Consider the following 27,229-nt stretch of genomic DNA (forward strand, 5'->3'; position numbering starts at 1 on the left):
ATTGTATTTTTTCTGGTTTTTTTTATTTGTAAAGATTTAAGCATTTTTTTTAAGAAGAAAGAAAGAGAGATTAACTCTAAAATGGCTTCAAAGAGACAACCAGCTTCTATAGTTTCTAAGGTGATTTCTTCTCCTGTTATTGCAACTGTTCAACAACAACTTAAAGTAACACCACCGGTGCAGCAACCCAAGGCTACATCTCCACCTTCTCCTCCCCCATCAGGCTTGTCTGCATAAGACATTAAAGATATAATGGGAAATGCTGTGTCTCAATTTAGGGAGGAAGTGAAGCAACTTCTGGAACAGAGCAAGTCTGAAAGTAAGGAGGAAATGAAGAAAGAAATGAAGCAGCTTTTTGAACAGAATAATACTATTTTGAGGCAAGATATAGTCACAGCTTTATCTGGATTGGCTTCTGTGGTCGTGAAGCTGGACTCCAGAGTGGAAGAAGTCGCTGAAAAAGTAGATTTTCTTGAGTATAAATTTCAAGATATGGAAAAAAAGGTGGAAACTTCACAAGATGATATTCTTATGTTTCAGTATAGACAGATGGAATATGCCCTGAGAATTAGGGGTCTTAAAGAAGATATGAATCAAGATTTGATGGAGATGGTAATCAATGACTTAGCTGTTGTTTTGAATATAGATAAAGATGAATTACGTGGAGAAGTGGAAAAAATCTACAGAGTTAATTCTTGGATTGCAAAACAGAAGAATTTGCCAAGAGATGTGGTGATTTATTTTGCTAAGAAGACTCTGCGTAATCAGATCTTACAAGCATTTTATAATAAGAGATTCCAGATTGATGCCCAAGATATCATTATTTTAAAGGAAATCCCATCCAAAATTTTAAGAAGTAGAAAAGATTTTGCTTTTTTAGCAAATGAACTTAAAACAAGATTGATGCCATTTAGATGGGAGATCCCGATGGGTATTGTTTTGAGCCATGCGGGGACACGTTATAGACTTAACACGGTTGCTAAAGCTAAAGAATTTTACAATACGGTCCTGGGAGCAGGCTCATCTTCATCCATGACTGAGAGAGTTTTGAGTGACAAAGAGATGGAACAGCAGTCTGAAAGAGGTTTGATGGCTGCTGGGCAGGTGGAATGGATGCGTCAAGCAGAAGTTAAGGAACAGAGAATGACTTGTGCAGCACATAAACGTAAGGAAAAGGAACAACAGAAGAAAGAAGCTAAAGAATCTTCTCATCAGATTGTTTCAATGCCGGTGGGAGGAGTAAGACCCAAAAGCTCTGCAATACATTCTTCAGTAGCAGACCTTGAGGGAATCTTCTCCAGGCTCCTGGTTGAGGGAGATGGCAAAGTTCCTGACCTGGAATGTTAACGGTTTAAATTTTCCTCAGAAGAGAAAGAAAATATTTCACTATTTAAAGCAACATAATAATGACATTATTTGTTTGCAGGAAACTCATATCTTACTTAAAGATCAAAAATATTTAGCTAATGCTCGCTTGGGATCTCATTTTGTATCTCCTGCCCCTGGGGAAAAAGGGGGTGTGGTAATTTATGTCAAGCAAAATCTACCAGCTTGTCTGGTAGAATCAGATCCTCAAGGAAGATACGTTATGATTGAACTTGGCTTATATGGTAAAAAAATACTTATAGTGGGACTGTATGCACCAAACCAGCAACAGGAACAATTTTACAGATTGCTACATCAGAAAATAACTTTGTTGGATTATAGGTCTGTGATACTAATGGGAGACTGGAATGGTGTTTTAGATACACAAAAGGATAAAAAAGGTTTTTCTACCTTTTTCAAACAGGCTAAATTACCTAAAGCTTTTTTTGATTTGAAAGAAGATTGGGAATTGAGAGACTATTGGCGTGAACGTAATCAAGAGGAAAGAGACTTCACCTTTTTCTCAGATAGACACCAATCTTTCTCAAGGATTGATTTTTTTTTTATCACAACAGATTTATATAACAGGGTGAAAAATGTAAAAAATTTTCCTAGGTCATTGACAGATCATAGTCCAGTTTGGATGGAACTGATTGCTGAGAAAGAGGAGAGGAGATCCTGGAGGTTGAATGAGAATTTATTTAAACAAGAAAAAAATGTTCAGAAATTAAAGGAATACTTAAGGGACTATTTTGTTTTAAATATGTATAAGGGAACATCAATGTCAATGGTATGGGATGCAAGTAAAGCCTTTATGCGTGGGATCTTGATAAAAATGAATAATTTTTATAGACAAAAGCAGATTCAGAAATGTAAAGAATTGGAAGATGAGATTAAATTAAAAGAGAAGCTTTTAATCTCAAATCCTTTAGATGAAAAGGTGAAAGGAGCTATAAAATTGTTAAAAACACAATTCAATATGTTGATGGCTGATCAAGCTGCAACTAATTTAATGTTTATGAAACAAAACACATTTTGTAATGCTAACAAACCAGGGAGATGGTTGGCTTATCAGTTAAGAAAGAAACAGAGACATAGACTTATAGATAAAATAAACTATAATGGTAAACTGGTTTATCAGAAAGAGTTGATTAAGAAATCTTTTTTAGAATATTATCAGAAATTATATAAGAGTACTAATGTACAAACTACAGATATAAATAATTATTTAAGTAAAGTTAATCTTCCTAAATTAACAGAAGATCAGAAAAAAGAGATTAATGGTTTAATTACTAAAGAGGAAATTGTGACAGCTATCAAGCAGTTAAAATTAGGTAAAGCGCCGGGTACGGATGGTCTGACATCTATTTATTACAAAACTTTAGTAGAAGAGATGACCCAACCTCTATGTGAGTTTTTTAATAATATATTACAAGGTTTAGAGATTCCTCCGTCATGGCGCAATGCTTTTATATCTCTGATTCCAAAAGAGGATCAAGATCTTACTTTGCCTAAGAATTATAGACCTATATCTCTTTTAAATGTGGATTACAAAATTTTTGCAAAAATTTTAGCTAATAGGCTTATGGGGGTCTTGCAACAGCTTATACATAAGGACCAATCGGGTTTTATAACTGGAAGGTACATGAAAAATAATGTTAGACAAATTATCAACTTATTAGAATATTTAGATAAAAACAACCAAGTCTCTGCAGGGCTGATATTTTTGGATGCTGAAAAAGCCTTTGACCAATTGAACTGGCAGTTTATGTTAAGTTTAATTAAAGAGATGAATTTTGGTCAAAATATATTACAAGCTTCATCTAATATATATCAAAAACAGACTGCTCAACTTATTGTTAATGGGGGTTTGTCAGAGGTTTTCACAATAGAAAAAGGTACAAGACAGGGTTGTCCATTATCTCCATTATTGTTTGTTTTAACATTGGAAATTTTGTTGATTAAAATTCGGGAATCGCAAGAAATAAAAGGAATAGAAATTAACAAAAAAGAATATAAGTTAAGAGCTTTTGCAGATGACTTGGTTGTTACTTTGTCTCAACCTACTTACTCGGTAGTAAAATTATTACAATTGATTCATCAATATGGGTGTGTTTCGGGTTTTAAAATTAATAATAATAAGACTATGGTCGTGTAAAAATATAAAAGCTTTTTGGATTAAGATATGGTGGAATATTCAAAGAATCTTTAGAAGGAGGGTAAAATTTACTCCGCAATTATTTTTATTAGGTATTGTTACGGATTGTGATGCTAAGGAAGTTATATTGATGTTAAATTTGATCACAGCCGCAAGGCTGTTAGTAGGACAATACTGGAAGAAGGAATCTTTGCCTACCTTACAAGAGTGGTTTTATAAAGTTTCTTATCTGGCGGAAATGGCAAAGATTTTGGCTTTTTTAAAGGAGCAATCTCAAGAGAAATCTTTTGTTGCATGGGAAAAATGGATAAATTTTATACAATATAATTTGGATATGGAAAAATATCATTTAGCTTTTTTATAAATTGTATAAAAATTTTTTTTTGATATTTTACAGATTGTTTTTTTCTTTTCTTTTTCTGTCCTTTGCTTTCTTCCTTCTTTTTTTTTAATCTTTTTTATTCCTTTTTCTTTTTCTTTCTCACTCGCTTTCCTCTCTTTTTCTTTCTTTTTTTAAGTATTTTTCTTTTTAATGCTTATGTCATATATATTTTATTATTAATTATTTTATAAGTTGTAAAAATTTGTTTAGGTTTTTTAAAATTATAGATAAGCCTGTATTCAGTTCTGGGAAGCTCGGGGAGGGGGGAGGGGGGGTTGGGAGGGAAGGGTGAGGGTTGGTTGTTTATTTGTAAAACTTTTAAAAACTTTTCAATAAAAAAAAACAAAGCACAATTTAATCTAATATAATTTCATAGTATTTGTAAAAACCTTACAAGGTGCCAATTTCACAATTCCGTTGTTCTGCTGGAAGAGGAATTAGTTCAGTTGAATTGCACAGTTGCAAGGTTACCCCATGGAAACAGCTCCAATGGAAACTCCTAAAATTTAATCTGCAAGCTACAATCTGTCTGGTTTAAGTAGGGTATTTTCAGAGGATGTGATTAACAGGTTCTCTCCAGGAACGTATTTATGAATAAAGCTTCCAGAGGTATCTGTTAGCTCAAGAATATGTGTGCATGATTAAAAACAATTCATTGGTTCTAACAGTTTCTATAATTTCCAAATAGGTAACACTTTATCATAATATTTCCTAATTTGAATATATTACAGATGTATAGACTTTCACTCTCAGGATTTTAGCAAATTCCGTATTGCTAAAGAATCTAAGAATTAAATCCATGAATTTGGAATATTAAGACTGAGGAAGGCAACCTATCATGCTAAGAAGGAATCTTTAATATTAAAATTGGGTGTGGACAGACAAAGGACAGGAGAGATATATTATCATTCTTATTTGTATAATAAATTTTATTAATTTGTTTTTATATAATGAATCATAGATTGGAAAAAAACAGATTAGAATAAGAAAATTAAAACTTTGTGTTTTGGTGACAAGGTATATGTCACGAAACATATAAGAAAGTAGTATATCTTGATGGTTTAACATACAGGGAATCATATAAATGTGAGTTAAAGCTCTATAAATTTAATTACTACACAGAAGCAGAAAGCCCTTCTGGTACCATTTTTGTCCCAAAAGCAGAACATTTAGTTTTTAGAGTTCCATAATTCACAACTACAGAATAAAAAGTTAATGATACAGAATAAATATTCCTTCATTTCATTTTAATCATAAATAGCTAGTATTAAATGTGCCTTTAATTTCAGAACTAAATGTTAAAATTTGTTTCAGCCATATAATACAAAGAAATATCAATATTAAAATGAACTCTGCATACATACCTTGCCTTTACTTTTAAATTCTTTGACGATTTTGTGTTCGATATATTGCTGACCTATAATAAAAATGTTGGATAACATACTTGTAATTATTATAATTTGTTAGTTGCACTGCATTCTGAAAACTTTTCCAAGATATGTTTGACTTAAAATGAGGTTGTATATAGATAATTGTTTCACAGTGAAGGTGCATTTTGAATATTAACAAATAAAAAATTCCAGGCATAGCAAGTGAACCTAGCACATAAAGAATAAAGTTGCAGCTCAATAGCATTTATCTGTTAATTTCCTACTCAAATTTGTTTGTTTTACAAAGAAAAGTATTAAAAAAATACAGAGTTGGATTAATTTTTGGCATGTGCATAAAATCTAGTACAACTAATTTTTGCCATGTTGTCCTCATATACCATGAGTATACAGTATATATTCATAAGAAATGAGTAGCTTCTCATATATACAGTGCATTCAGAAAGTTTCAGACCCCCTTCACTTTTGTCAATTTTGTTATGCTGCAGCCAGATTCTACAGTTGTTGAAATTAATTTTTTTACTCATTAAACTCAATACCCCATAATGACAAAGTGAAAACAGAATTTTAGAAATGCCTGTAAATTTATTAAAAAGAAAAAAACCTGAAATATCACATTGGCATAAGTATTCAGACTCTTTGCAACAACTCTTGATCATTGCTGACATGTTCCTATACCTTGATTGGAGTTGACCTGCGGTAAATTAAATTGATTGGATATGATTTGGAAAGGCACACACCTCTCTATAGAAGGCCTCACAGCTGACAAGGCATACTGTAGCAGAGCAAAAGCCATGAGGTCAAAGGAACTCCTGCAGAGTTCAGAGACAGGATTATTGCAAGCCACGGATCTAGGGAAGGCTGCAATAAAATTTCTGCTGCACTGAAGATTCCTAAGAGCACAGTGGCCTCCATAATTCTCAAATGGAAGAAATTTGGCACGATCAGGACTCTTCTAAGAGCTAGTCGCCTGGTCAAAATGAGCATTCATAGGAGAAGAGTAAGAGAGGTGACCAAGAACCTGATAGTCACTCTGACTGAGCTCCAAAGATCCTGTGTGGAGATGGGACAGAGTTCCAGAAGAACCACCATCACTGCAGCCTTCCACCGATCTGGGTTTTATGACAGAATGACTAGAATTCTTCAGTGCAAAACATACAAAAACCTGCTTGAAGTTTGCAAAAAAGCACCGAAGGATTTTCAGATTATAAGGGACAAGATTCTCTGGTCTGATGAAATCAAGATTGAACAGTTTGGCCTCAATTCTTAACGTTATGTCTGAAAGAAACCAGGCACCGCTCATCACCTGCCTAATATCATCCCAACAGTGAAGCATGGTGGTGGCAGCATCATGCTGTGAGGGTATTTTTCAGCAGCAGGGACTGGGAGACTGGTCAGGGTTGAGGGAAAGCTGAATGGAGCAAAGTACAAGGATATCCTCAATGAAAACCTGCTCCACAGCGCTTAGGAGCTCAGACTGGGCTGAAGGTTCACTTTTCATCATGACAATAATCCTAGGAAATAGCCAAGACAACACAAGAATGGCTTAGGAACAACTCTGTGAATGTCCTAGAGTGTCCCTGCCAAAGCCCTACTGAACATCTCTAGAGGGACCTGAAAATGGCTATCCACCAACGGTCAGCATCCAACCTGACAGAGCTTGAGAAGATTTGCAAGAAAGAATGGCAGAAAATCCCCCAAACCAGATGTGCAAAGCTTGTCATGTGATACCCAAAAAGACTCGAGACTGTAATTGCTGCCAAAGGTGTTTCAACAAAGTACCGAATGAAGAGTCTGAATACTTATGTCAATGTGATATTTCAGTTCTTTTTAATAAAGTTAGACATTTCTAAAATTTTGTTTTTACTTTGTCAATATAGGGTACTCAGTGTAGATTAAAAAAATTGAATTTCAACAGGCTACAGCATAATAAAATTGACAAAGGTAACAGGGGTCTGAATACTTTCTGAATACACTGTACTTCTGAATATCATTTTAGGATGCTGAAAAATAGATATGTAAAAAGGCAGAAACTACAGTTTCACCAATTTAGTTTCATGTATCTAGCTCCTGATATGCATTTTCAGTCTCAGATCTTGTAGTTCATTCTATTGGGGTCCATTCTTTTGTACACATAAGGGAATTTAATATGGAGTATTTTAAATATTATCACAGTTTTTTCAGTCAAAGTATCTATAACTTAGAATATAACTACGAGCAATTCAAAACCTTGAATTTTGATTTCTGTATTTCTTAATGGAGCACAAGGTCTGATTTCATTTTTAGACAGCTTCCAGGTTTACATGGTTATCCATTAGGTTCACGCAAAGCAGTTCAGATTAATCTTCACAAATAGATTTGTGAATGAAGACAAATGTTGAATCTTCCCATCAAAAAAAAAATGCAATGGAATTTGCTTTGTATTGTTTTAAAACAAAAGTATCCCTGTAACAAGCCAAAGCCAGAAGAATCTTATTTGCAAGAATTTTGGGTAAGAAAAACCCAAAGAGGCTTTTTGTGAGACTATGCTATAGTAAACAGAAAGGTATATTCTTCAGTACAAGTTCTCAAAATTTTGGTGAGCTTACTAGAGGAAGTGTCTTCCAGTAACATATGCCAAATGTGACTGGTACATCTGAACAAAAATTGGAGGATCTGCAGAGGTGATCATTTGATTTGGAAAGCAGCTTCAAAGGAAACCTGCACTTAAAGCTTTATTGAAATTAAATTCAAATATAAATATTTTGTCACTGGATTTTAGCTATACAATCAGATGGGTGCTGGGTTATCAATTCACTATGGAATGAAGAAACAAATGACTGGACCAATTGCAGAATACTACCCAGGAAAGGACACATTGCTTTATCTGTTTTTTCGTTCAGTTACTATTGCCTGTTGGCTAATGTATTAATGGAATATAAGAAGAAAAAATCAACAAAATTTCATCCACTATCTGCAGGCAATGGGAGGCTTTATTAGATTTCAATCTTCTCTAGGAAGGAAAGGAATTATTTTCTACAAAAAAAGAAAAAAACTTGCTTTCTAATTAACAAAACATTATAATAAACTATCATTCTGAGTCACTTCGGGATGTCAGAATGTTTCCAGTAGAAAAGTGGAAGAAACAATGAATTATTTGTTTCGGATTAGGGTTATCTAAATTGGGATCAGAATTATTCTCCCTCCTGCTGCACAAAATTTTGATTTTTGCTACCTTTTGAAGAAATTATGTTTTGAGTATCTGAGTCTTCCTTCACAGGGACAGAGATTTCAGGTGCAATGTTTGTTTCTATTAAGTGTTGTGGAGATACATGGTCTTCTAACATAAGCATATCAGATGGTTTAACACACGGAGTGCTTTTAAGAGAAATGCTGGTAGAATCCCAGTCAGATGTATCTAGCAACAACAAAAAAGAAAAAAGGTCAAAGCAGTAATACAACAACATACAATAGTTTAGCAAATGTTAATCCAATATATTATAAAATCAAGTAATATAAAGATCTATTAGGTTGCCAATATTAATAACAAAAAGGTCTATAGCTGAAAAATTCTTACATTTGCAATATATCAGCATGTGGGTCTTAAAATACTGATATGTACTGAAAAAAGTTTGACTTAACAATTACATTTAGTCCAAATGAAAAGAATTCAATCTTCTATAGTTTAAGAGAAAGCTATGTGTGATTTGTCTTTTTTTAAAGAGGATGCCACATTTAGTTTCATAAGAAAATTTTTATTTTATTTTTTTGCAATACATGGCAAAATTTGATGTTCTTAAATACTTTCAAATTTATGATACATAAATATGCATAAAATATTTGAAGACCTTCAATATCGTCCGCCTCATCCAAACCAAGTTCTTCCATTAAATCTGAAAAAAGAAATTAATTATATTAGAATATAAAATACGCAACAATATGTACGATATAATATTTTAAATCCCATATAATCTACTATAGCAAAAATTACCTGATTTTTGCTTTTCTATGATTGCCTTCTTTAAAACAGGAGCAGGAGATTCACATACCAAGTTTTCTTTTGTGATCTTTTGCTATAAAGATAATTTGGCAAAGAATGAAGTAAGATACCACAATGTAGTAATAACAATATTTAAATAAAGTTCATTTTATGTAACAAAAGTAGTACTAACCTGGAAACCTGGTTTTCCTAGGAAAAAAGAGGGAAACAAGTTACTTAGATAATATACTATAACTTTTAAATTTGTGTGAACCCCACTCTTGTATTATAAGTATAATATGATATTTTTTTTGTTACAAACAAAACTTCCAGGGAAGAAATGACAAATTGGAGACAGCTCCTAAAAAGCAGAGCCAATAACCAGAGCAGAATGAAGAGCTGGCAAGTAGACCTGCTCTTTGTAAGTCCTGTCCAGACAAGGAGGAGACTTGAGATCATCCTCAGGTGCTTCAGACAGTTGCTTCTTGCAAGACAACAGGTCTTTGATGGGTCTAGAGCTGTGGGAGACAAGGTAATAGTCATCTTGCTCAAACAGCAGTAAGTACATTAAAAGGAACCAGATTGACATACTTCCTTTTCTAATCACTTTCAGAAATTGCTTGTTAACTGCTTTTCAGCTACCGAATTAGGAACCTTTGGATCAACGTATTTTACAGCACCAGGTGAGTTTTTTTCAATTCTTAGTGAAACAAATTTTAAATATGAAGTTAAGGATTTAATTTTTTTCTGGAATAAATAAAAGATTAAAATTACAAATAAACTAAGGAGCCAATATAAATTAGAAATAAGACTTTTGAATTAATTATAAAGAATATTTTCCATAGAAAAATGCTTTTGATTTTAAAAAAAATAGTAAGACAAGACTTCAAAAATTGGATGCTAACAAGAACTAGAAGAAACTAAAGATTACTTGACTTACTAATGCAAAGTGAAGCAAATATTTTAACACAGTATGTATTGAAAGGTATTTTTGAACAATGGGAAAAGATGTTACACTGGAAATACAAAACAATGGCTCGTGTCATAATAAAGGTAAAGGGATAAGCAAATAACAAACCAAGAGAGTGACCTGGTTAATTTTCCTATATTGGATTTACAAAAGAGGGTTCTTAAAACTTCAAAGAATTTTGTGAGAAGGGACTAAGAAAAAATGAAAAGAAATCAAGTTCATTGACAATATTTGAAGGAACTAAAGATCAAGGTTGTTAGGAGCAAAGAGAAGGAATATAAATTTGTTTTATTCAATCAAGGTTAAAATAGTTATATTATTATTTAGGGTAACCATTAATGGACTTTTGCTGACATTAGAACTAAAATGATGAAGTGTTATATATTTGTTTTTATATAAGAAATAGAATATGGAAAGAACAGATCATTTGTTTTATTTTAAGAGAAGGTGATAAATTACTAAAATTGTTTGTACTTGTGATAATTCTTTATATTTTCTTTTCTTTACTATATTCTTTTCTTTTCCTTTTATTCTTTTGTTAGTTTATTAGTTTTTATTATTGTAAAACATAGTCTTTAATAAAATTACTATAAAAATCTATCAAACAAGAACACAATATGATATATTTTACTGGATTAAAAATATTCTGTTGAAAGATATCTGGAAGTAAGAAACACTGACAAAATGATATTTTGGGGTAAATTTCCATGACAATACTGGCCTTTTCAGTAACAAAATTACAAATATGAATCTATTTCAATCATACATAGCAGTCCATCAATCTATTTTACTCTCACAATAACACTATGAATTAAGTTTGGCTGATATAGATTAACAGATCAATATTGCCATATATATATTGGTATAGCTTGTACAATAAGGCATAACTTGAATCAGGCAGGCCCAAGATAAAGTTTTACTCAGTTCTGGAAATTTGCTGGCAATATATCCATTATATTTTCTATATCTAAATGACTGAAAAACATTTACAATATTTACATATGTTAATATAACAAAAAGGATAATTTATGATGAATTTACCATTAAATGGTTCTTCTATAATACTGTGCATGTGTATTCCAATTTTGGCAGGAGATGTAGGCAAAGAACTAATAGTTAGTTTCCTGGGGCTTTCTGAAGTACACTATTGGAAAAACACATATGTGAGAAACATACATACAAATATAGCCATATACCCATTTTATTTATCTTTATATTTCTACAGAAACATATTATGAAAGCTTTTAGTTACAGAGAACATAAAAGCAATTTAATGTTTAAGTTTAGTTTTTTTTTTAAATGGTTAATTTCTTAAAATTAACTGAACACTGAAATGTTTGAACAAACATTCATATCATAGATTATAAATGTTTTCATTTTAAATTATTGGAGTAGAAAAGTAGAAAAGATAACTGGAAATAAAGTCATTTTTTAAAAAAAATTAAAAAAATATGATCTGTGCAAGTCACTAAATTTCAAATCTCCTTTCTGAACTACCTCAAACCTAGTTTAATGAAGAATGCATCCTAGAATGAGTTGGTTACAACTCAGGATGAAAAGCAAAGTGAACTACTAGTATTCCAAAATTATCAGTATCAATTATCACTATTCTCATGTGCCATATAAGAGAAGCCATTAGAGTCTTATACAAGAAAATTTTTAATAAACATAAAAATAATGTATTTATAACTAAAGTAACCTTTAAGCATAAAGACAATTCATAATGCAAAACTATAGAATGTTAGAGCAAGCGTTCAATATTAACACAGCTCCAACTATGGACCTTATACCATATTGATTTATATTTCATAAAATTAGAAACTTACTCCTTTATTTAATTCTAGGAGCAGGATTTCAACTAAGCAATATTAAACACCATTGATAACTTCTATGACCACACTTGTACCTACTGTGCCTTGTGGGACAGCTTTAATTCACCTCAGCAATGAAATGTCATGGAAGTGGCAAAGAGATAGAATTATGTGTCTCAAGGAGGCACTTTAAGTTGATTTGTCTAAATCAATCAGCACTTGCAGGAAAGTGAAGTAGTAAGTTCACTTTGCTTTTAATAATAAGGGTGCTATAGAGCTATGCATTCAGGTTTAAGCGATACTTTACTCAAATCTTTATTGAAGTGAAGGACTTCATTTCGATTTTAAGAATCAAATGTATAGACAGAGCATATCTATGTTTCCTCAAACAGAACTTATTTCAAAAAAGTGGCTTAATTCTCGTAACCTATGCCAAATTATATATATATAATACAAAATACAAAATGGGTAAAACTTATGAGTAATTATGTGGAAAAGTATCTTAACTATATATCCACAGACACTAGAAGCTAAAACTGATTAATACAAGAAACAATATATCAAAACAGATTTTAAAATGGAAGTATTTCTTTGAAGTCATAGAGCACAGAAAAATTTAAAAACCTACTTCTGAATCCCATGGAGATTCTGTACACTTCTCCTCTTCATCTTTGTCCATGCCCAAAGTTGATTTAGCTATAAAATAAAATAGTAAATTCTTTACATTATTCGTTATTCAAAAACTGAGATTGTGGCAATTCAGATTTGAAAAGTATTGTCAGACGCTATTCATTCCTCCATCTCCGTGTTTGCTTGGTTGTTTATCATTCCTCAGTCCTATTCTTGTAGTCACACTTTGGTAAGACAAGACAAAAGAGTTAACTAGATTATAGTGCAATTATTTAATTTAAATAATTAAATGCTTCTCATAGCTATGTCATTCTGGCATTAGCTATGCACACTACTTTGACTAAATATTGCTGAATAAAGCAAAATTAATTGTATTCTTGGTCAGCCCTCAAATTAAAAAAAAGTTGTTTCCACAAAAGTAAACAACTTTCTCCTGACACAGATTTTTAGAAACCAGCCACAACATTTTTTAAACATAGAGCATGAAAACTGAAATGTAACATGATAGCATCCCAATAGATGTCCAGTTCATAATAAAGCACTTATTTACAAACAAGCTATTTCCAAAAACAATTTTGTTTATATATTTTAATCTTTTAATATTAAACTGTATTAAAAATCATGGCAATAACCAATTAATGATTGGTTTCATGAATTTTAATTATTAAACTATTAGCTTAATGAAACTGTAATGCATAAACATGTAAAGCGACTATATTAGTTCTAATTTACATGTGATGCAGATTAGTTAATATAACTAAAGCTTATACCTTTTGGTGAGAGATTCCAAGACTGCCTACAAACAATACTTTTTTTATTGGCAGTATTCTGTTCATCACCTTCTTCATCTTTTGAAGATTTCTCCTAACAGAAAGAACAACATTCAGTATTTATTGTATATAGCAATTGGAAATTGTAATGTCCAGTTATTACTTTAAATAAGTATTTAGAATTTATGAATAAAATTTTAATCTATGTGATTTTATCAGGGAGTCATAAACTGTCTGGGATATTGCCAAGAATATATAATCACAAATATACTGGAAGTAATAAACTAGAGCAGTGGTCTAGGATCACTGAAGCTGCTCCAAGACTCTCCCAGGAGTCCAAAATATCAAAATTATTTAGCAGCCTATGCTTAAAAATACAATGTTAAATTCCCATCAAACAATCATGAGAAATAAATGCAATTTTAATTTTTAGTATGATAAATATTGATACAAACAAAAGCTCTTTTGGGGACCTCCATAATTTTTACAAGTGGGAAAGGGTCCTGAGAGAAAAAAGTTTAAGAAACACTGAACTACTAAAGTATCCTCTGTGTAATGTAAAGTGTGACATGTTATAATACCAGAAAAAAATGTTATAATACCAAGACCATAAATTATACATTTTCATTATGTACATTATTTATGTATTATGTATCTTATATATAGTTATTATTACCATTAACAAAATAGTGGTTATTATTACTATCATTTTATTAATCAATAAAATAAAACAATTACAGTATTAATCAAATTAACCTATAAAAATATATAATTGTGTTATAAAATGTATGCCTTATTTTCTTTGTACCATCTTCCAAACAATTTACAATTAAAATTATAAAATTAATTTTGAGAAAAAATTAGAATACATTCTTAAAGACTGATATGCAAATATGGGGGCATGTGTAAGTGCACTAACATGCCTATTGTCCATCACATTTTAGCTCTTTAATTTTGTTTATTGAAATTTATAATTTTTGTTTGATGAATGAATGAATGAATGAACAGTGGGTATTCTAGCCATAAGTAATTTTGGCTTAATAGAATAAAATAAGCACCTTGAATTGTATATACTGTAGTACTAAACTATTAAGCGTTTGGATATTTTCACTTCATTTGAATATTATCAAGTCTCTGCATTAATCTGGATTCTGTATTCCAAATCAGCAGTCCCCAACCTTTCCAGTTTGGCGGCCCAGCCTAGCATGGGGGGGGGGGCGTGTGAATGGCAGGCACATGCACAGCTCCATTTGTGTCAGTGGTGCATATGCGTGCCCTCCACTTGCACCAATGGAGATTCCGCACGAGCGGAAGGTACTTGCACTTACATGCAAAGCTCTACTTGTGTGAGCAGCAAACATTTGGGCTTGTGAGTAAAGCTCCACTTACATGAGTGGAGAGTACTTGTGCTCATGAAGCTCCACTCCTGCGAATGGAGCTTCACACATGAGCCCAAGCACCCTCTGCTCACAAGTGGAGCTTCATGCATGTACTTGCCCATTCTCCGACTCGGTTTTGAACAGGCTACAGCCTGGGGGCTAGGGCTCCCTAGTCTAAATGATTAGGAATGGATTTTATTTCTGCTGTGCCATTAATGGACAAACTTGTTAAAGTACAGTTTTTTATTTATGAAATCCAATTTTATTGAAAACATTTTCCCTTTGCAATAGATTAACTTACTTTCAAATCAGATTTCAGATTTTCATCCTCACTATATTTATATATTGTTGGCTCATATATTGCTTCTTCCAGTTTTTTTTGAATCCACACATTCCTTTTCTCCAAGGTTCTGATATCCTGCAAAATCAGGATTCCTAATATTTTGTTGTGTATTTGTGGTTATTCCAAGTTCTGCTTCTGATCCACAATTACGACTTTCAATATCATCCAGAACGGAATCCATGCCATTTTTATTGGATTTAGTAAAGAAAGTAAAGAGTGTAGTTTTTTCAACATTCTCCAAAGAAAAAACATTTCTGTAAAACTGTTTTTGATTCTCATATGACACTTTATTATTATTCTCAGTGTCCTGGAGTTTTTGTAACTTCTGAATTTGATTTTCATAACTAGATTTTTTTTTCAGTTGAATGTTCAGGCAGTTCCCTATTTACCTTGTTAGTAATTGCATGGTCACGTGAAGATTCAGAATGACCAGAAATAAAAGCTTCATGAATATTAGTTCATCTTGCATCTTTTCATTTTGTACATTGCATTCTTCATTATTACACTTTAAAAGATTTGCTTCCCTCTCGTGTTCATTTTCTCTGGAATGTTCTTTCCCTCCTGATTTGTCAACATATTCATCTTCCTTATTTTCTGCCTTGCTCCAAATTTGTTTTATGTTTTCTTCTTTCCTTTCTGTAATGGAATGCTCCTCCATTTCTTTTACTACTTCCTCCTCCTCCTCCTCCTCCTCCTCCTCCTCTTCCTCGTTCTCCTCCTCCTCTTCCTCTTTTTCATTTTTCTTCTCTTCTTTCCTCTTCTCATTAAATTCTTCTTCCTTATTACTTACAAAAGAACTGTCAGAATCATTTAATTCTTGCTTATTGGGATTATTTTTTTTGCATATTTTTTAATAGTTTCTTTTGACTGATTTTTGTTTTCATTGTCTTCACAAAATCATATGTGGGTATAAAAAAACATACAATAAATAATACAATACAATGGATGAATTTAAACTTATTACCTGCTTAGAATGCAAGGTTCTCTGGGAACATTTAGAAAAGGACCCAGGAGAGGAATGGACAGAATGAGGGAAGGTTTTGACTTGGAACAAAGGCTTAGGAAGGGATTCATTGCATTCTTCAAATTCATAATCTGCTTTATTTTGCTGTGAACCTCCCAAGAGTTCTGTTTGGATAGTACAGTCTTTCTCATCTACTGCATCAAATACAAACACACAGAGAGATTAAAACACAATTAATATTTTCTGTAGACAAGCAGTAAAACCATAACTTATTTTTTCAAGTAACTTACAGTTTTTCAAGAAGTCCCATGGAACTTTCATTAGCTGAGCCAAACTTGGTTTTTCTGGTTTCTAAGAATAAAAGTTGAAGCAACAGAAGTTTTCACTGTAACAAGCATTTCTATACTATCTTTACATTTTGCTCTTCTTCCAAAAAACCTTGACTGATAAATGTTATCAACCCTCCCCTTTCCTATTTTATTCTGTAAACAATGTATGAGCTAAGTGAAACTTAAAACGGTGTGTCTTCCTGGTCTAGTCCAAACTTCTATCCACATTGATAAAATCATATTATTTTAATTTTAACCACCTAGCTTTAATTTGGAACACAGCATTAAGCAGGAGACAGAATTTATGAATAAATAGCCCCTTTCAATTCTGATTCTATGCATATTTTTCAAATGACAGAAAGTGATCCAAATACTAGTACAAAATCATACTCACTCCTGAGCTGAGCACAGCTTTTTCAAATGGCCTCAGCTTAGAAAATCCTGTTCCAATATTTTTGTTCCAAATTAAGAACCAAACTTTTTGTTCTAAGTTTGGGGTATTTTGTTCTATATCAGGGGTCCCCAACCCCCGGTCCGTGGACTAGTACCGGGCCGCGGCATGCCAGCAACCGGTCCGCACAAACAAGCAAACCCCCATCTGCGAGATGTAGGCAGCACATCTCTGGTCCGCAGAAAAACCTTTCTCCATGGAACCGGTCCCTGGTGCTCAAAAGGTTGGGGACTCTGTTCTATATGATTTTAGGTCCAGTGACTGGCTAGTTTTAAATACTTACACATCATGAAGACCTGTAGAATTATCAATCAATAAAATAGCAAGTTCATCCTATTCTTAATATATTCATTGGAACTAAAGGGCAGGAATGCTGAAGAACAATTAAAAGCACATTTTTAGAGAGCGGAAACAATTTCAGAATTATTGATTATAGAGAAATCCCAGTTCATGGATGGTAATGTAATGTTATGTTATCTTTATGAGATTTCTATCTTTCATTTTTCAGCAATTTCCCAACTGCAAAAGTATGAAATTGCATTATAAATATTGCTGTGATGTTGAGCTTTCAAGATTGCAAATGCAAACTTACTTTTTAAATTTAACTTAGCAAGTGAATAAGTATGTTTTTGCTATTGAACCCAATCTACCATCTTTTGTCTATTTCTTCTCTGGGCTCAGTTCTGTGGCTGCTTCCACAGGTCTGCCATGATACAAAATATGGGCCTAATTGCTGTTTAGATTGTTTGCTATAGGAATTCTTTTTAATGTTTTAATCTGTTATCCTGTAGGATGGGTATTGGTGGAGCTCGAATAGCCTGCTCTGCCTCCTATTTTTGTGAAACTAGAACAAAAAACAAAGCATTTGTTTTAAATTCTTATCATTTTCCACAGTGGAACATCATGAATTATTTTCTTTCACATGAAATAGTTAAAAGTATTTTGAATGTTGCTGTATCAGAAACAAGGCACATGAATCTTTCTGATGGAACCATCCCAAAAGGATCTGTTTTGTTCTGATTGCAGGTCAAAATATGTTTTCTGATTCAGGTGCTCCCTTATTGGGCATTTTTCAGTAGTTATCCATATTCTTGAAACTAGGATAGCATATTCAAACTGCATATACATATGTTGTTCATAGTATGTTTAGGTGTGTGTCATGTATGTGTTTTACTTTGAGAGCAGGCAACTAAATTTCATTTTTGATGTGTGCCATTGTGCCCACAGTATAAAAATGACAATAAAGGTTATCTTATCTTATCTATCTATTTGTTCCCTTATTCCATGGCTGCACTCACTCTTCAGATTAAAACCTTTTGCTTTAGTTTTTCAGTAATTTCATTTAGGATCTCATCTGTAAAGTCTGAATACTGATTAGCTATAACAATCAATAGCAATAGCACTTAGACTTATATACCGCTTCATAGTGCCTTATAGCCTCTCTAAGCGGTTTACAAAGTCAGCATATTGCTCCCGACAATCTGGGTCCTCATTTTACCGACTTCAAAAGGATGGAAGGCTGAGTCAACCGTGAGCTGATAAGAATTGAACTGCCAAACTGCAGGCAGTCAGCCGTCAGCAGAAGTAGCCTGCAGTACTGCATTCTAACCACTGCGTCACCACGGCTGAAGCTGTATGTATTGCATTAAACTTAGGATCTGAATTATAGTTCATATTTTCTTTCCATCCAAAAAGTATTAATTAGTATCATAACAAGTCTCTCATTATTAATGGTTTTGAGTGTTCATGGTACAAAATCCTACCTTGGGACTGCAGCCTAGTTCCTCTTCTGAAGAAAGCCAGCTATCATCATCTGCTTTTTCAGAACTGCTTAAACAGAAATGCATATATATATATATAAAAATAAGAATCTCTTTCTAGAACTTCCTGAATTTAAATCGAAATTTAAATCCTACCTTACTGAATCTCCAGAAGAGTGGTTATCAATAACTGTAAAAAACCCAAACAAAGAAAATTAAAAATGCAGAAAATCAAGTGACAAAATTATAAAGAATTTTTATATTAAGGTACTTCAAGCTGCATAAGTTTAAATGAAGAAAAATATCTTAAAAATAAAAAATAATGACTTCCGGTGGATTTTGCGCGCGCGATGGCGGCTACTTTGTAGCCGTCTCTCCTGGGTAAGTGTAAGAACCGCTATGAACAGCAGACACCAGCTGTTCAGCGGTTCAAAATCCCCCTCCCGGGCAAAGGGGGGGGGTAGAGAGTGTCTGAATAGTGGTAGAGCCTCTTTTGCACCCCCCAAGTTTTTTGGGGGGGGGTGAAAGGAGTGCTCCCACGGAGTTCAGACTTGTCTCCGCTTCCCAGCTGTTTTTGTCCTCAGGGACAAAACGAGTTGCTGCAAACACCTCCGTGCTTAAAGAGAACTGGTGAGTTTTTTTTTTTTTTTTTATAAACGGACAGAGCTGAGTAGAGGATTTAGTTTTTGCTTTCTTTGATTTATTTGGATTTTAAGTTTTAAGACTTGTTTCTATTTTTATTCTCTCTTTTTATTTTTCTTTCTTTGTTGAAAGGGAAAGTAAAATGGCGATCGGCAAATCTCTCGGTGTTTTTTTTTCTGAAGTTAGAATGCTGACCGGCAGGTTTTTTGGTGTTTCTCTTTCTTTCCTTTCCCTTTCCCTTTTTATTTTCTTATAATTGGAATGGTTGTTTTTGGTATCTCTAAGTATTTTTTTTTGGAACGGACTTTTTCTATTTAATTATTTTTTTTTCTTCTCCCTTTTTTTTTTCTTTGAACTCCCTTCTTTTTATTGTAATGACCCTTTTTTGAAGGACTTTTTTCTGTTTAATTTTTGCAATTTTTAAGAAGGAGTAAAGCTTTTTTTAAATTCCTTTTCTCTTCTTTTTTTTCCCCTTTTTTCTTTTTATTATAATGACCTTCTTTGGAGGGAGTTATGATTTTTGAAGGAATTTTTATAATTTTTTAAGAAGGACTAAAGGTTTTTCTTTAAGATGGCTCCAAAGCGTCCAGGGATTTCTACAGCTTCTAAATCAACAGTTTCACCCTCTTCTGGGGGTCAGCTAATAACTATGAAGGATTTGCAAGACATGATGGGAGATGTTATAATTCAAATTAGGGCAGAAATGAAAAAGATTTTAGAGGAAAATAATAAGATCTTGAGACAAGATTTTGTTTTGGCTTTAGAAGGAGTTGCTTCTGTTCTTGAAAAGGTGAACTCCCATGTGGAAGAGGTAGCTGAAAAAGTGGACATAATGGAGGGGAAAATTGAAAGTATGGAAAAAGAAATGGAAAATGAGATTCTTATGCTTCAATATGGACAAATGGAATATGCCTTAAGAATTAGGGGCCTGGGAGAGTCTTTGCAAGGAGATCTGAAAGAGATGGTTGCAAAGGACTTTGCATTGATTTTGAATAAAGAAAAAGAGGGAATACTTAGTGAAATTGAAAAATTATTTAGGGTTAACTCTGTGGTGGCAGCACAGAAGAATCTGCCAAGAGATGTGGTAATTTACTTTGGTAAAAGATCTTTACGCAATGAAATTGTGCAAGCCTATTATAAGAAGAGATTTCAAATTGCTTCACAAGATGTTATAATTTTTAAGGAGATCCCATCTAAAATTTTAAGAAGAAGAAAGGAGTTTGCTTTTCTAGCAAATGAACTTAAAAAGAGAAAAATTCTATTCAGATGGGATGTTCCGACTGGAATGGTGGTGAACTACCTGGGGACATGTTATAGACTTAATACTGTTTCTCAAGCAAAAGATTTTTATACTTCGGTCCTGGGGGTATGTGCATCGCCATCTATTAAGTTTAAAGCTTTGGAAGAAAAGAATGTAGAATTACAGTTTGAAGAGCCTATATTTATGAAAACTGGCGAATCTTTGTGTGAGAGGCCTCAACAAGTCCAGGTTGAGGAGCAGAAGACAACTTGTGCAGCATACAATTCCAAAGAAAAGCAGCAACAGAAGAAGGTTAAGGAAGTTTCATATTCAGTGGTTTCTGAATCTCTGGGAGATATTAGACCTACAAAGTCTTTGGAGCAATCTTCAAGGGTGGAATTGCTGCCTGAAATGGAAATTGGGAAATCTCAGTTTGAGGGGCATCAACAAGAGAGGAACGGGCAGAGGATAACTTGTACAACTTATAATTGTAAAGACCAACACAAGGAGGAATTTAAGGAACCCTTACCTGTATTGGCTTCGGAGTCGATGGGAGATTCAGGAATTTTGGCTTCAAGGGTGGAACTGCTGTCTGAAATGGAAGTTGGGAAGGCTCCGGAGTCGTTGAGAGATTCAGGAATTTTGGAGCAACAGAACAAGGTTAAGGAGGTTTCATATTCAGTGGTTTCTGAATCTCTGGGAGAAGCTAGATCTACAAAGCCTTTGGAGCAATCTTCAAGGGTGGAATTGCTGTCTGAAATGGAAATTGGGAAGGCCCCGGAGTCGTTGGGAGATTCAGGAATTTTGGAGCAGTCTTCTAAGGCAGAATTTTCAGCATTTCTCTTGAGTATGATACGAGGATCGATGACAATGGATAACTGAGACTGATAATAATGACACTAGTATAATTGAGATTGATAAGGATGGAGTTTCTTATGGATGGAATTTGTTATTGGTGAAGATTGAAATGTTTAATGTGTTTATTGTAGATAGACGTATAAGGGAATTTTAAAGTTTCAAGTTTTAAATTTGTGTTCTGGAGGGAGTTTATAAAGAATAATGATAATATTAGTAATTATTATTATTATTACTTATAAGATGAAATTTGATTAAATTTGCATAAGGGGATTTTAAAGTTTTAAGTTTTCAGTATTGTTTAAGTTTGTGTTTTGAAGGGAGTATAATTTGTTTATTCTAGCCAGGGGACCTTAATGTTTTAAGTTTTTTGTGTTTTGAAGGGAGTATAACCTGTTTAAGTTTTAAGTAATGTTTAAAATTGTCTTTTTAAATATTATTATTAATTTTTTTAAGAGAAAATAATTTGCTTAACTAAAAGTGTCTAGATTTGTTTAGGATTTATATGTTTTTTAAGGTTTTTTTTTTTTTTTTTTTGGATAGGAGAGAAGACTATGAAGATTGAAGGAAATATGTACTTATTTTTAGTTTTTAAAGAGTACTTAGTTTTAATGGTATAATAAAGGTTTTTTTTCTTGTTTGTTTTAGGATAAAGAAAGAGGGAGAAATTAGACTTTATATTATAGGTATAGATATTCAAAGAAAGTAATGTTTAAATTTGTGCTTTTTGGAGGGAGTTTATATAGAATGATGATTGTATTTAGATTTGTTTAGGTTTTAAAAGTGTTTTAAGTTTTTTTTTGTTTTGTTTTGTTTTCAATTAAGCCTGTAATCAGCTCTGGGAAGTCCAGGGGGAGGGTTTGGGAGGTTGGGGGAGGGGGGGGTGAGGTGGGGGGGTATGGGAAGGGGATTTGTTTTTGTAAAATTTAAAAATTTTCAAAAAAAAATAATAATAATTTCCTCAGTAGCTAAAAGTTAGCAAACATTATTTAATTATATTTTTGTATCTATTGTAAAGCCTTCCAATTTTTAAATTGGAAGTTATATTTGTATAAATATTTGTATTCCGTTGCATCTTAGATTGTACAGAAGTTAATGATTTAACAATTTTACTGCTTGTTTTATGGAATTTCCATTTCAATAGTAATTTTTTATTTGGCTCAATAAAAGAATGACATTATATGTTATTCTAAGAGTGAAATATGGAAAAGGCTTATATGCACAAAAAACCTATAAGTATTCAGCAATCTCATATAGAATGAGACCAATTTTATACTAATAAGCACCTAAGCATATGATTAGATTAACAAATTGCATAAAGTTACTATGGTGATTCAAGAACATCAAACTTGATAAATAAATAAAAATAAATAACAAGTTCATTGTTACAATAAAACCAATAGGGTTCCTGAGGCTTGGGATCAAAAACTATTTGATCCCAACTATTTGGGATCAAAAACTGTTTGACTATCTTGTAATCGCTTACAAAATCACATGCTTAAATTTATGTAAAACTGCTCAAAAAGAGGATCCTAGGATTGGATGCAATTTGTGACTGAATGAAATTTAGCCAGTGGTTTGCTCTCCAAGCTTGTTTCAATTTGGTTCTAACTTCTTCAGATCATAGAGAAAACGAAAAATTCTGAACTAACATCTGTATAGTTATGAAGTAGCTATTGAGAAGAAAGCTGACATTTGATATATTTAATTCAGAATTATTTTCTGCTTCAATTGTGATTATTATTTGTTTTTATATTTTATTTCTGTAAACTTATGTCTAGGGTTATGCGTGAACACAGAATTATTTTAAGTTTTATTGAGAATTTTGTTAAAAAGACTTAAAATATTAGGAACTTTAAAAGAATGGAATACACCTGTAAAACTCCTGACCTGCAGTTAGTAAGCACTCGAGGAGGTAAAGGAATTATACAAAAAACAAGCTGACAAGAAATGCTCCAAACCAAAAGAATTCAAAATTGGAGACAAAGTCTATCTATCCACCAAATATTTATAGTCCAGACAATCTTCAAAAAAGCTGGGTCCAAAATATACTGGCCCTTTTCCCATAATAAGAGTCATCAACCCAGTAATTGTTGAACTTGAATTGCCAAAAACTTTCAGACACATTCATCCAGTATTCCACTGCAGTTTGCTAAAGTCGCCCATCACCTTTATCCAATGCCCAGCAACTAAAATGATCCCATTATGATTGAGGGGGAGCAACATTTGAGGTCAAAGACATTTTGGATTCACATACACACGAGGGGAAAATCCAATACTTAATGGCGTGAAAGGACTTTCCACCCTCCGAAACAGAATGGGTAGATTCACAACATATAAGGGCTTCCAAATTACTTAAAAAGTTCCATGAACAATACCTGGACAAACCTCATTGAATATCAATTAATTTAGCATTTGTATTTCTTTCTCTTTCTCTCTCTTTCGCTCTCTCTCTCTCTCTCTCCCCCCCCCCCCTCGTTTGCTTTCCTCTACACAACTGACATCTCTGAAAAGGAGGGGCAAATGTCAGATCTGCCATCTTCAGCTTAGCGCTTTGCTGGCATCCTGCTATAAATTGTTAGGGGGCTAGGGGAGAAGAGGAAATAAGTAATTGGCATGTAAAGGGTCAAGATGAGCCAAAGAGGAGTGGGTAACAGGTTTGGCAGAAGCCAGAAATGTGAGAACCAGCCTGTTCCAGTCTTCAAATCCACGAAGACTGAGAAAGGAATACTAACTGCACCAAGTGGCACCAAACATCCAAGCAGTTCCCAAAACATCTAGGTAGCACACCAGTGGACAAAGACAAATCGGCAAAGGGGGAGGACAGGGAGAAGGGGGAATACTGTAACTTTTAGCGAAGGAACTTTAGTTCTAGCCTGATTTCATTGCAATCACTAATCCTTAGTAAAAGAACCTATCACATCAACCAAATGGAGTCGAGGACCTAGCTAGGGCAAGTCTGACAATTTGTTTGGCAGTTCCTTGATTGGGGTATTGTTTACTTCTTCATTGTTGGCCTGATATTAATCATTTTTGGACTTGGCTTGGTCTAGAATAGTCACAGTTTCAAATTGAAACTATGGTTAAGTCTGTTGATGTTTTTATATACTTTACATAGTTTTTATCTTTTATTTATTGTAAGTCTCCCAGAATTACCTTGAGGTAAGATGGACTGCCTATATATTTAACAAAGAAGCAAACAAACACTACTTGGACAAACACAATCACACTGCAGCAACCCTGAACATCCGAAAAAGGAAACATTCATCTATACAATATCTTTCAACACAATGGATATCCACACAAGTTCATCAAAAAGTGCCTCAATGTAGCACAACCAAGTTGTAAAAAAGATAAATTACATCAAAAATATCTCAGAAACCACCATCAGAGTATTACAACTATGTGGCATCCATGTAGCATAGTAATCAACTGAAGTCCTCCAAAACATCCTAACTAAACCAAAAGATCCAGCAGCCTTGGAAGAAAAAACAGGTGTGATTTATAACATACAATATACAGTAATGACTGCAACAGCCACTATGTAGGATAAACAAGCAGAAGAGTAGCAGAACGCATCCATGAACACCAACTAGCAGTCAGAAGACATGATTAAATTAATTTCACAACACATGGACAGACTTAACTATAATTTTAATTGGGAAACTGTGACCATCCTAAACCGAGCCAAGTCCCAAAAATGCTAGAGAATTTTTGGAAGCTTGACACTAACAAATCGACCATCAATACGCAGTTAGGCATAAACAATATATACAGTACATACCATTCAAGGGATAATCAACAAGCCAAAAAGACCAATGTTCCACCAGCATTCAATACCCAGATGAGCAGAGATTAACACCAAGATTAGCATCAGATCAAGAATCAAGAAGTAAACAATGTCCCAATCAAGGACTTGCCAAACAAGCTAATAGTAAACAGCCTAACCAAATAACCACAAAGATCACTCCCACCAACATTAACAAGGCAAGCCACATATAAATTGAAAGCAAACCCACTCCCTACCAGTACTGATGATGTTACCTATTTGGGTAATGAAACATCTGCAAGAAAACAACCAAGCGGAAAGAGCACCCACCTCTCATTTCAACCCTGGGTTACAAATATTCTTCTGCTCTATCAGTACCTTTTCTAAAAGCAGTAAGAACAAAACAAGCAGGCTATCCCGATTATAAACTAAACATTTAAACAAATTATTATAGATTTGACCTGTAGCGACTGTTACTCCTTTCCTCGAATCCCTTCCTGACTTGTTGAGCAATTCCTGCACTTCTCTATCTATTTTTCTATTTAGCACAAAGCCTGTAAGGGACAATAAAAATTCAGAATGTAAACATGCGTCAGCTTATAAAGTACTAATGGTAGCAATCACATTAAAAAAGAATAATACATTTAAATTTTCTGTCCAGTGGTATTTTCCCCTTGTTCTTTGAAAATTAAGAACTATAACAAATAGATCTCCAAATTCAGTCTTACATGGAATATCATTATTTGTTTGAATTTTGATTCAACTTTAATACTATTTGTACACATTTTTTATGCCCAAACTGGCTACTTACTGATATTCAGAATTGCCAGAGAAAATGGGAATTTTCTGTGAATTCCTAGAGTTATTACAAATATGGAAACCATACATTTTTTTGGGTTTCTAATATTTACAATAGAGATATGTATAAAGCAAAATAGTTTTATCCTGCGTATAGTCCACCTGGAACATTCTACAGAAATATTTCAAACTGTTTCCTTCCAACCCCCCCCCTCCAATTTTGATTTTTAAAATGCAAGGAAAAATTTACAAAACCTCTTGCTCCCTCATTTTTTTTTCTTCCTTGAATCAGCAAAAAGTCCTATTTTGAATATTCAGCCATTCAGTCCCTACAAAAACAGGCCACCAAATATTAAAAATAACAACAATAATAATAATCAGTCAATTGTAAAAGGCAGCTTTATTTGGAATAGCTAACATCCTATGACAATAAAACAACATCTCCCTATCCCAGGTCCCTGAGAAGCATTCAATAGGTGGATAAAAATGCCAAATCTAACATCTGGCTGACTGTGAAATGAACTATAATAATCCCTAACAATAGAAGTAATAATTACTCTTCTTTTTTGCAAACTTTGTCTATAAAACTGAATCCAAAGCTGGGAGCATACTACTTTAAAAATTTATCTCACATAGATTTTAGAATTTTCAACTTCAAATTCAAAGAACACTTTATCAATGATTCTCAGCCCATTTTTGTATTTAGCAGCCTCCCTATAAAAGAAAGCTCATCACAGACCATACAAGAACATCAGTACAGTACATACAATTCAAGCCATTTAATTTTTTCTTAGCCAAAACATTAAAAACAGCAGCAATTCCATACCAAGTAGATAGCAGCTTTTTTCCAAGTCCAGCCAACTGAGAGTGGAGAGTAGGCCGACTCAACATCAAATCAAGCTTTCTTGTCTATTCCCATTCCTCAGGATAGATGAGGAGTAGGGCTTAGTAGCAACTTTATCAACAATAAAATGTTTGTTAGGGGAATAGCCTTGAAAAGGAAGAAATGGGCATTCAACTCATAAGAACAAGCTGAGAAACTGATTATGGGGACATTAGTCTTGAAAAATACCACTGCTCCATCAAGAAATTAAGAAAAAAATAAATAACAGGATGTCAGTACATTAGCTATCCTAGGCAATATCCTATTTCTCAGAAGACTGATTAGAATACAAATGTGACAAATCACCATTAGTAGGTCTGGAGCAGAACTGTTTATTGGCTTCTCCCAGAAAGGAACAAATCTAACTTTGTTTGCCTTACTGGT

General features: G+C 33.3%; 1 protein-coding gene across 12 annotated transcripts in view; it reads right to left on the reverse strand.

Annotated features, from left to right (window-relative positions):
• Positions 1 to 27,229, reverse strand: part of ANKRD26 (ankyrin repeat domain 26) — a 120,283-nt gene that overhangs the window by 74,771 nt on the left and 18,283 nt on the right. For 7 of the 12 annotated variants that reach the window (XR_005556796.1, XM_039343960.1, XM_039343955.1 and 4 more), the window contains 13 exons: positions 25,626 to 25,718; positions 18,815 to 18,848; positions 18,662 to 18,728; positions 16,409 to 16,469; positions 16,119 to 16,312; positions 13,433 to 13,526; positions 12,661 to 12,728; positions 11,263 to 11,365; positions 9,445 to 9,461; positions 9,264 to 9,345; positions 9,121 to 9,165; positions 8,508 to 8,690; positions 5,270 to 5,322 (listed from right to left, as the gene is read on the reverse strand). Coding sequence is in view for 11 of the 12 variants with exons in the window: in XM_039343960.1 (XP_039199894.1) it covers positions 5,270 to 5,322; positions 8,508 to 8,690; positions 9,121 to 9,165; positions 9,264 to 9,345; positions 9,445 to 9,461; positions 11,263 to 11,365; positions 12,661 to 12,728; positions 13,433 to 13,526; positions 16,119 to 16,312; positions 16,409 to 16,469; positions 18,662 to 18,728; positions 18,815 to 18,848; positions 25,626 to 25,718 (1,094 nt within the window). In the remaining variant the exon portion in view is untranslated. The remainder of the gene's footprint in view (positions 1 to 5,269; positions 5,323 to 8,507; positions 8,691 to 9,120; positions 9,166 to 9,263; positions 9,346 to 9,444; positions 9,462 to 11,262; positions 11,366 to 12,660; positions 12,729 to 13,432; positions 13,527 to 16,118; positions 16,313 to 16,408; positions 16,470 to 18,661; positions 18,729 to 18,814; positions 18,849 to 25,625; positions 25,719 to 27,229) is intronic. The other 5 variants (XM_039343958.1, XM_039343956.1, XM_039343957.1 and 2 more) reach the window with 5 other exon arrangements.

Source organism: Crotalus tigris, unplaced genomic scaffold (assembly GCF_016545835.1).
Source record: "Crotalus tigris isolate CLP2741 ecotype Arizona unplaced genomic scaffold, ASM1654583v1 scf7180000017883.2314494, whole genome shotgun sequence".
Taxonomy (NCBI): Eukaryota; Metazoa; Chordata; class Lepidosauria; order Squamata; family Viperidae; genus Crotalus; species Crotalus tigris.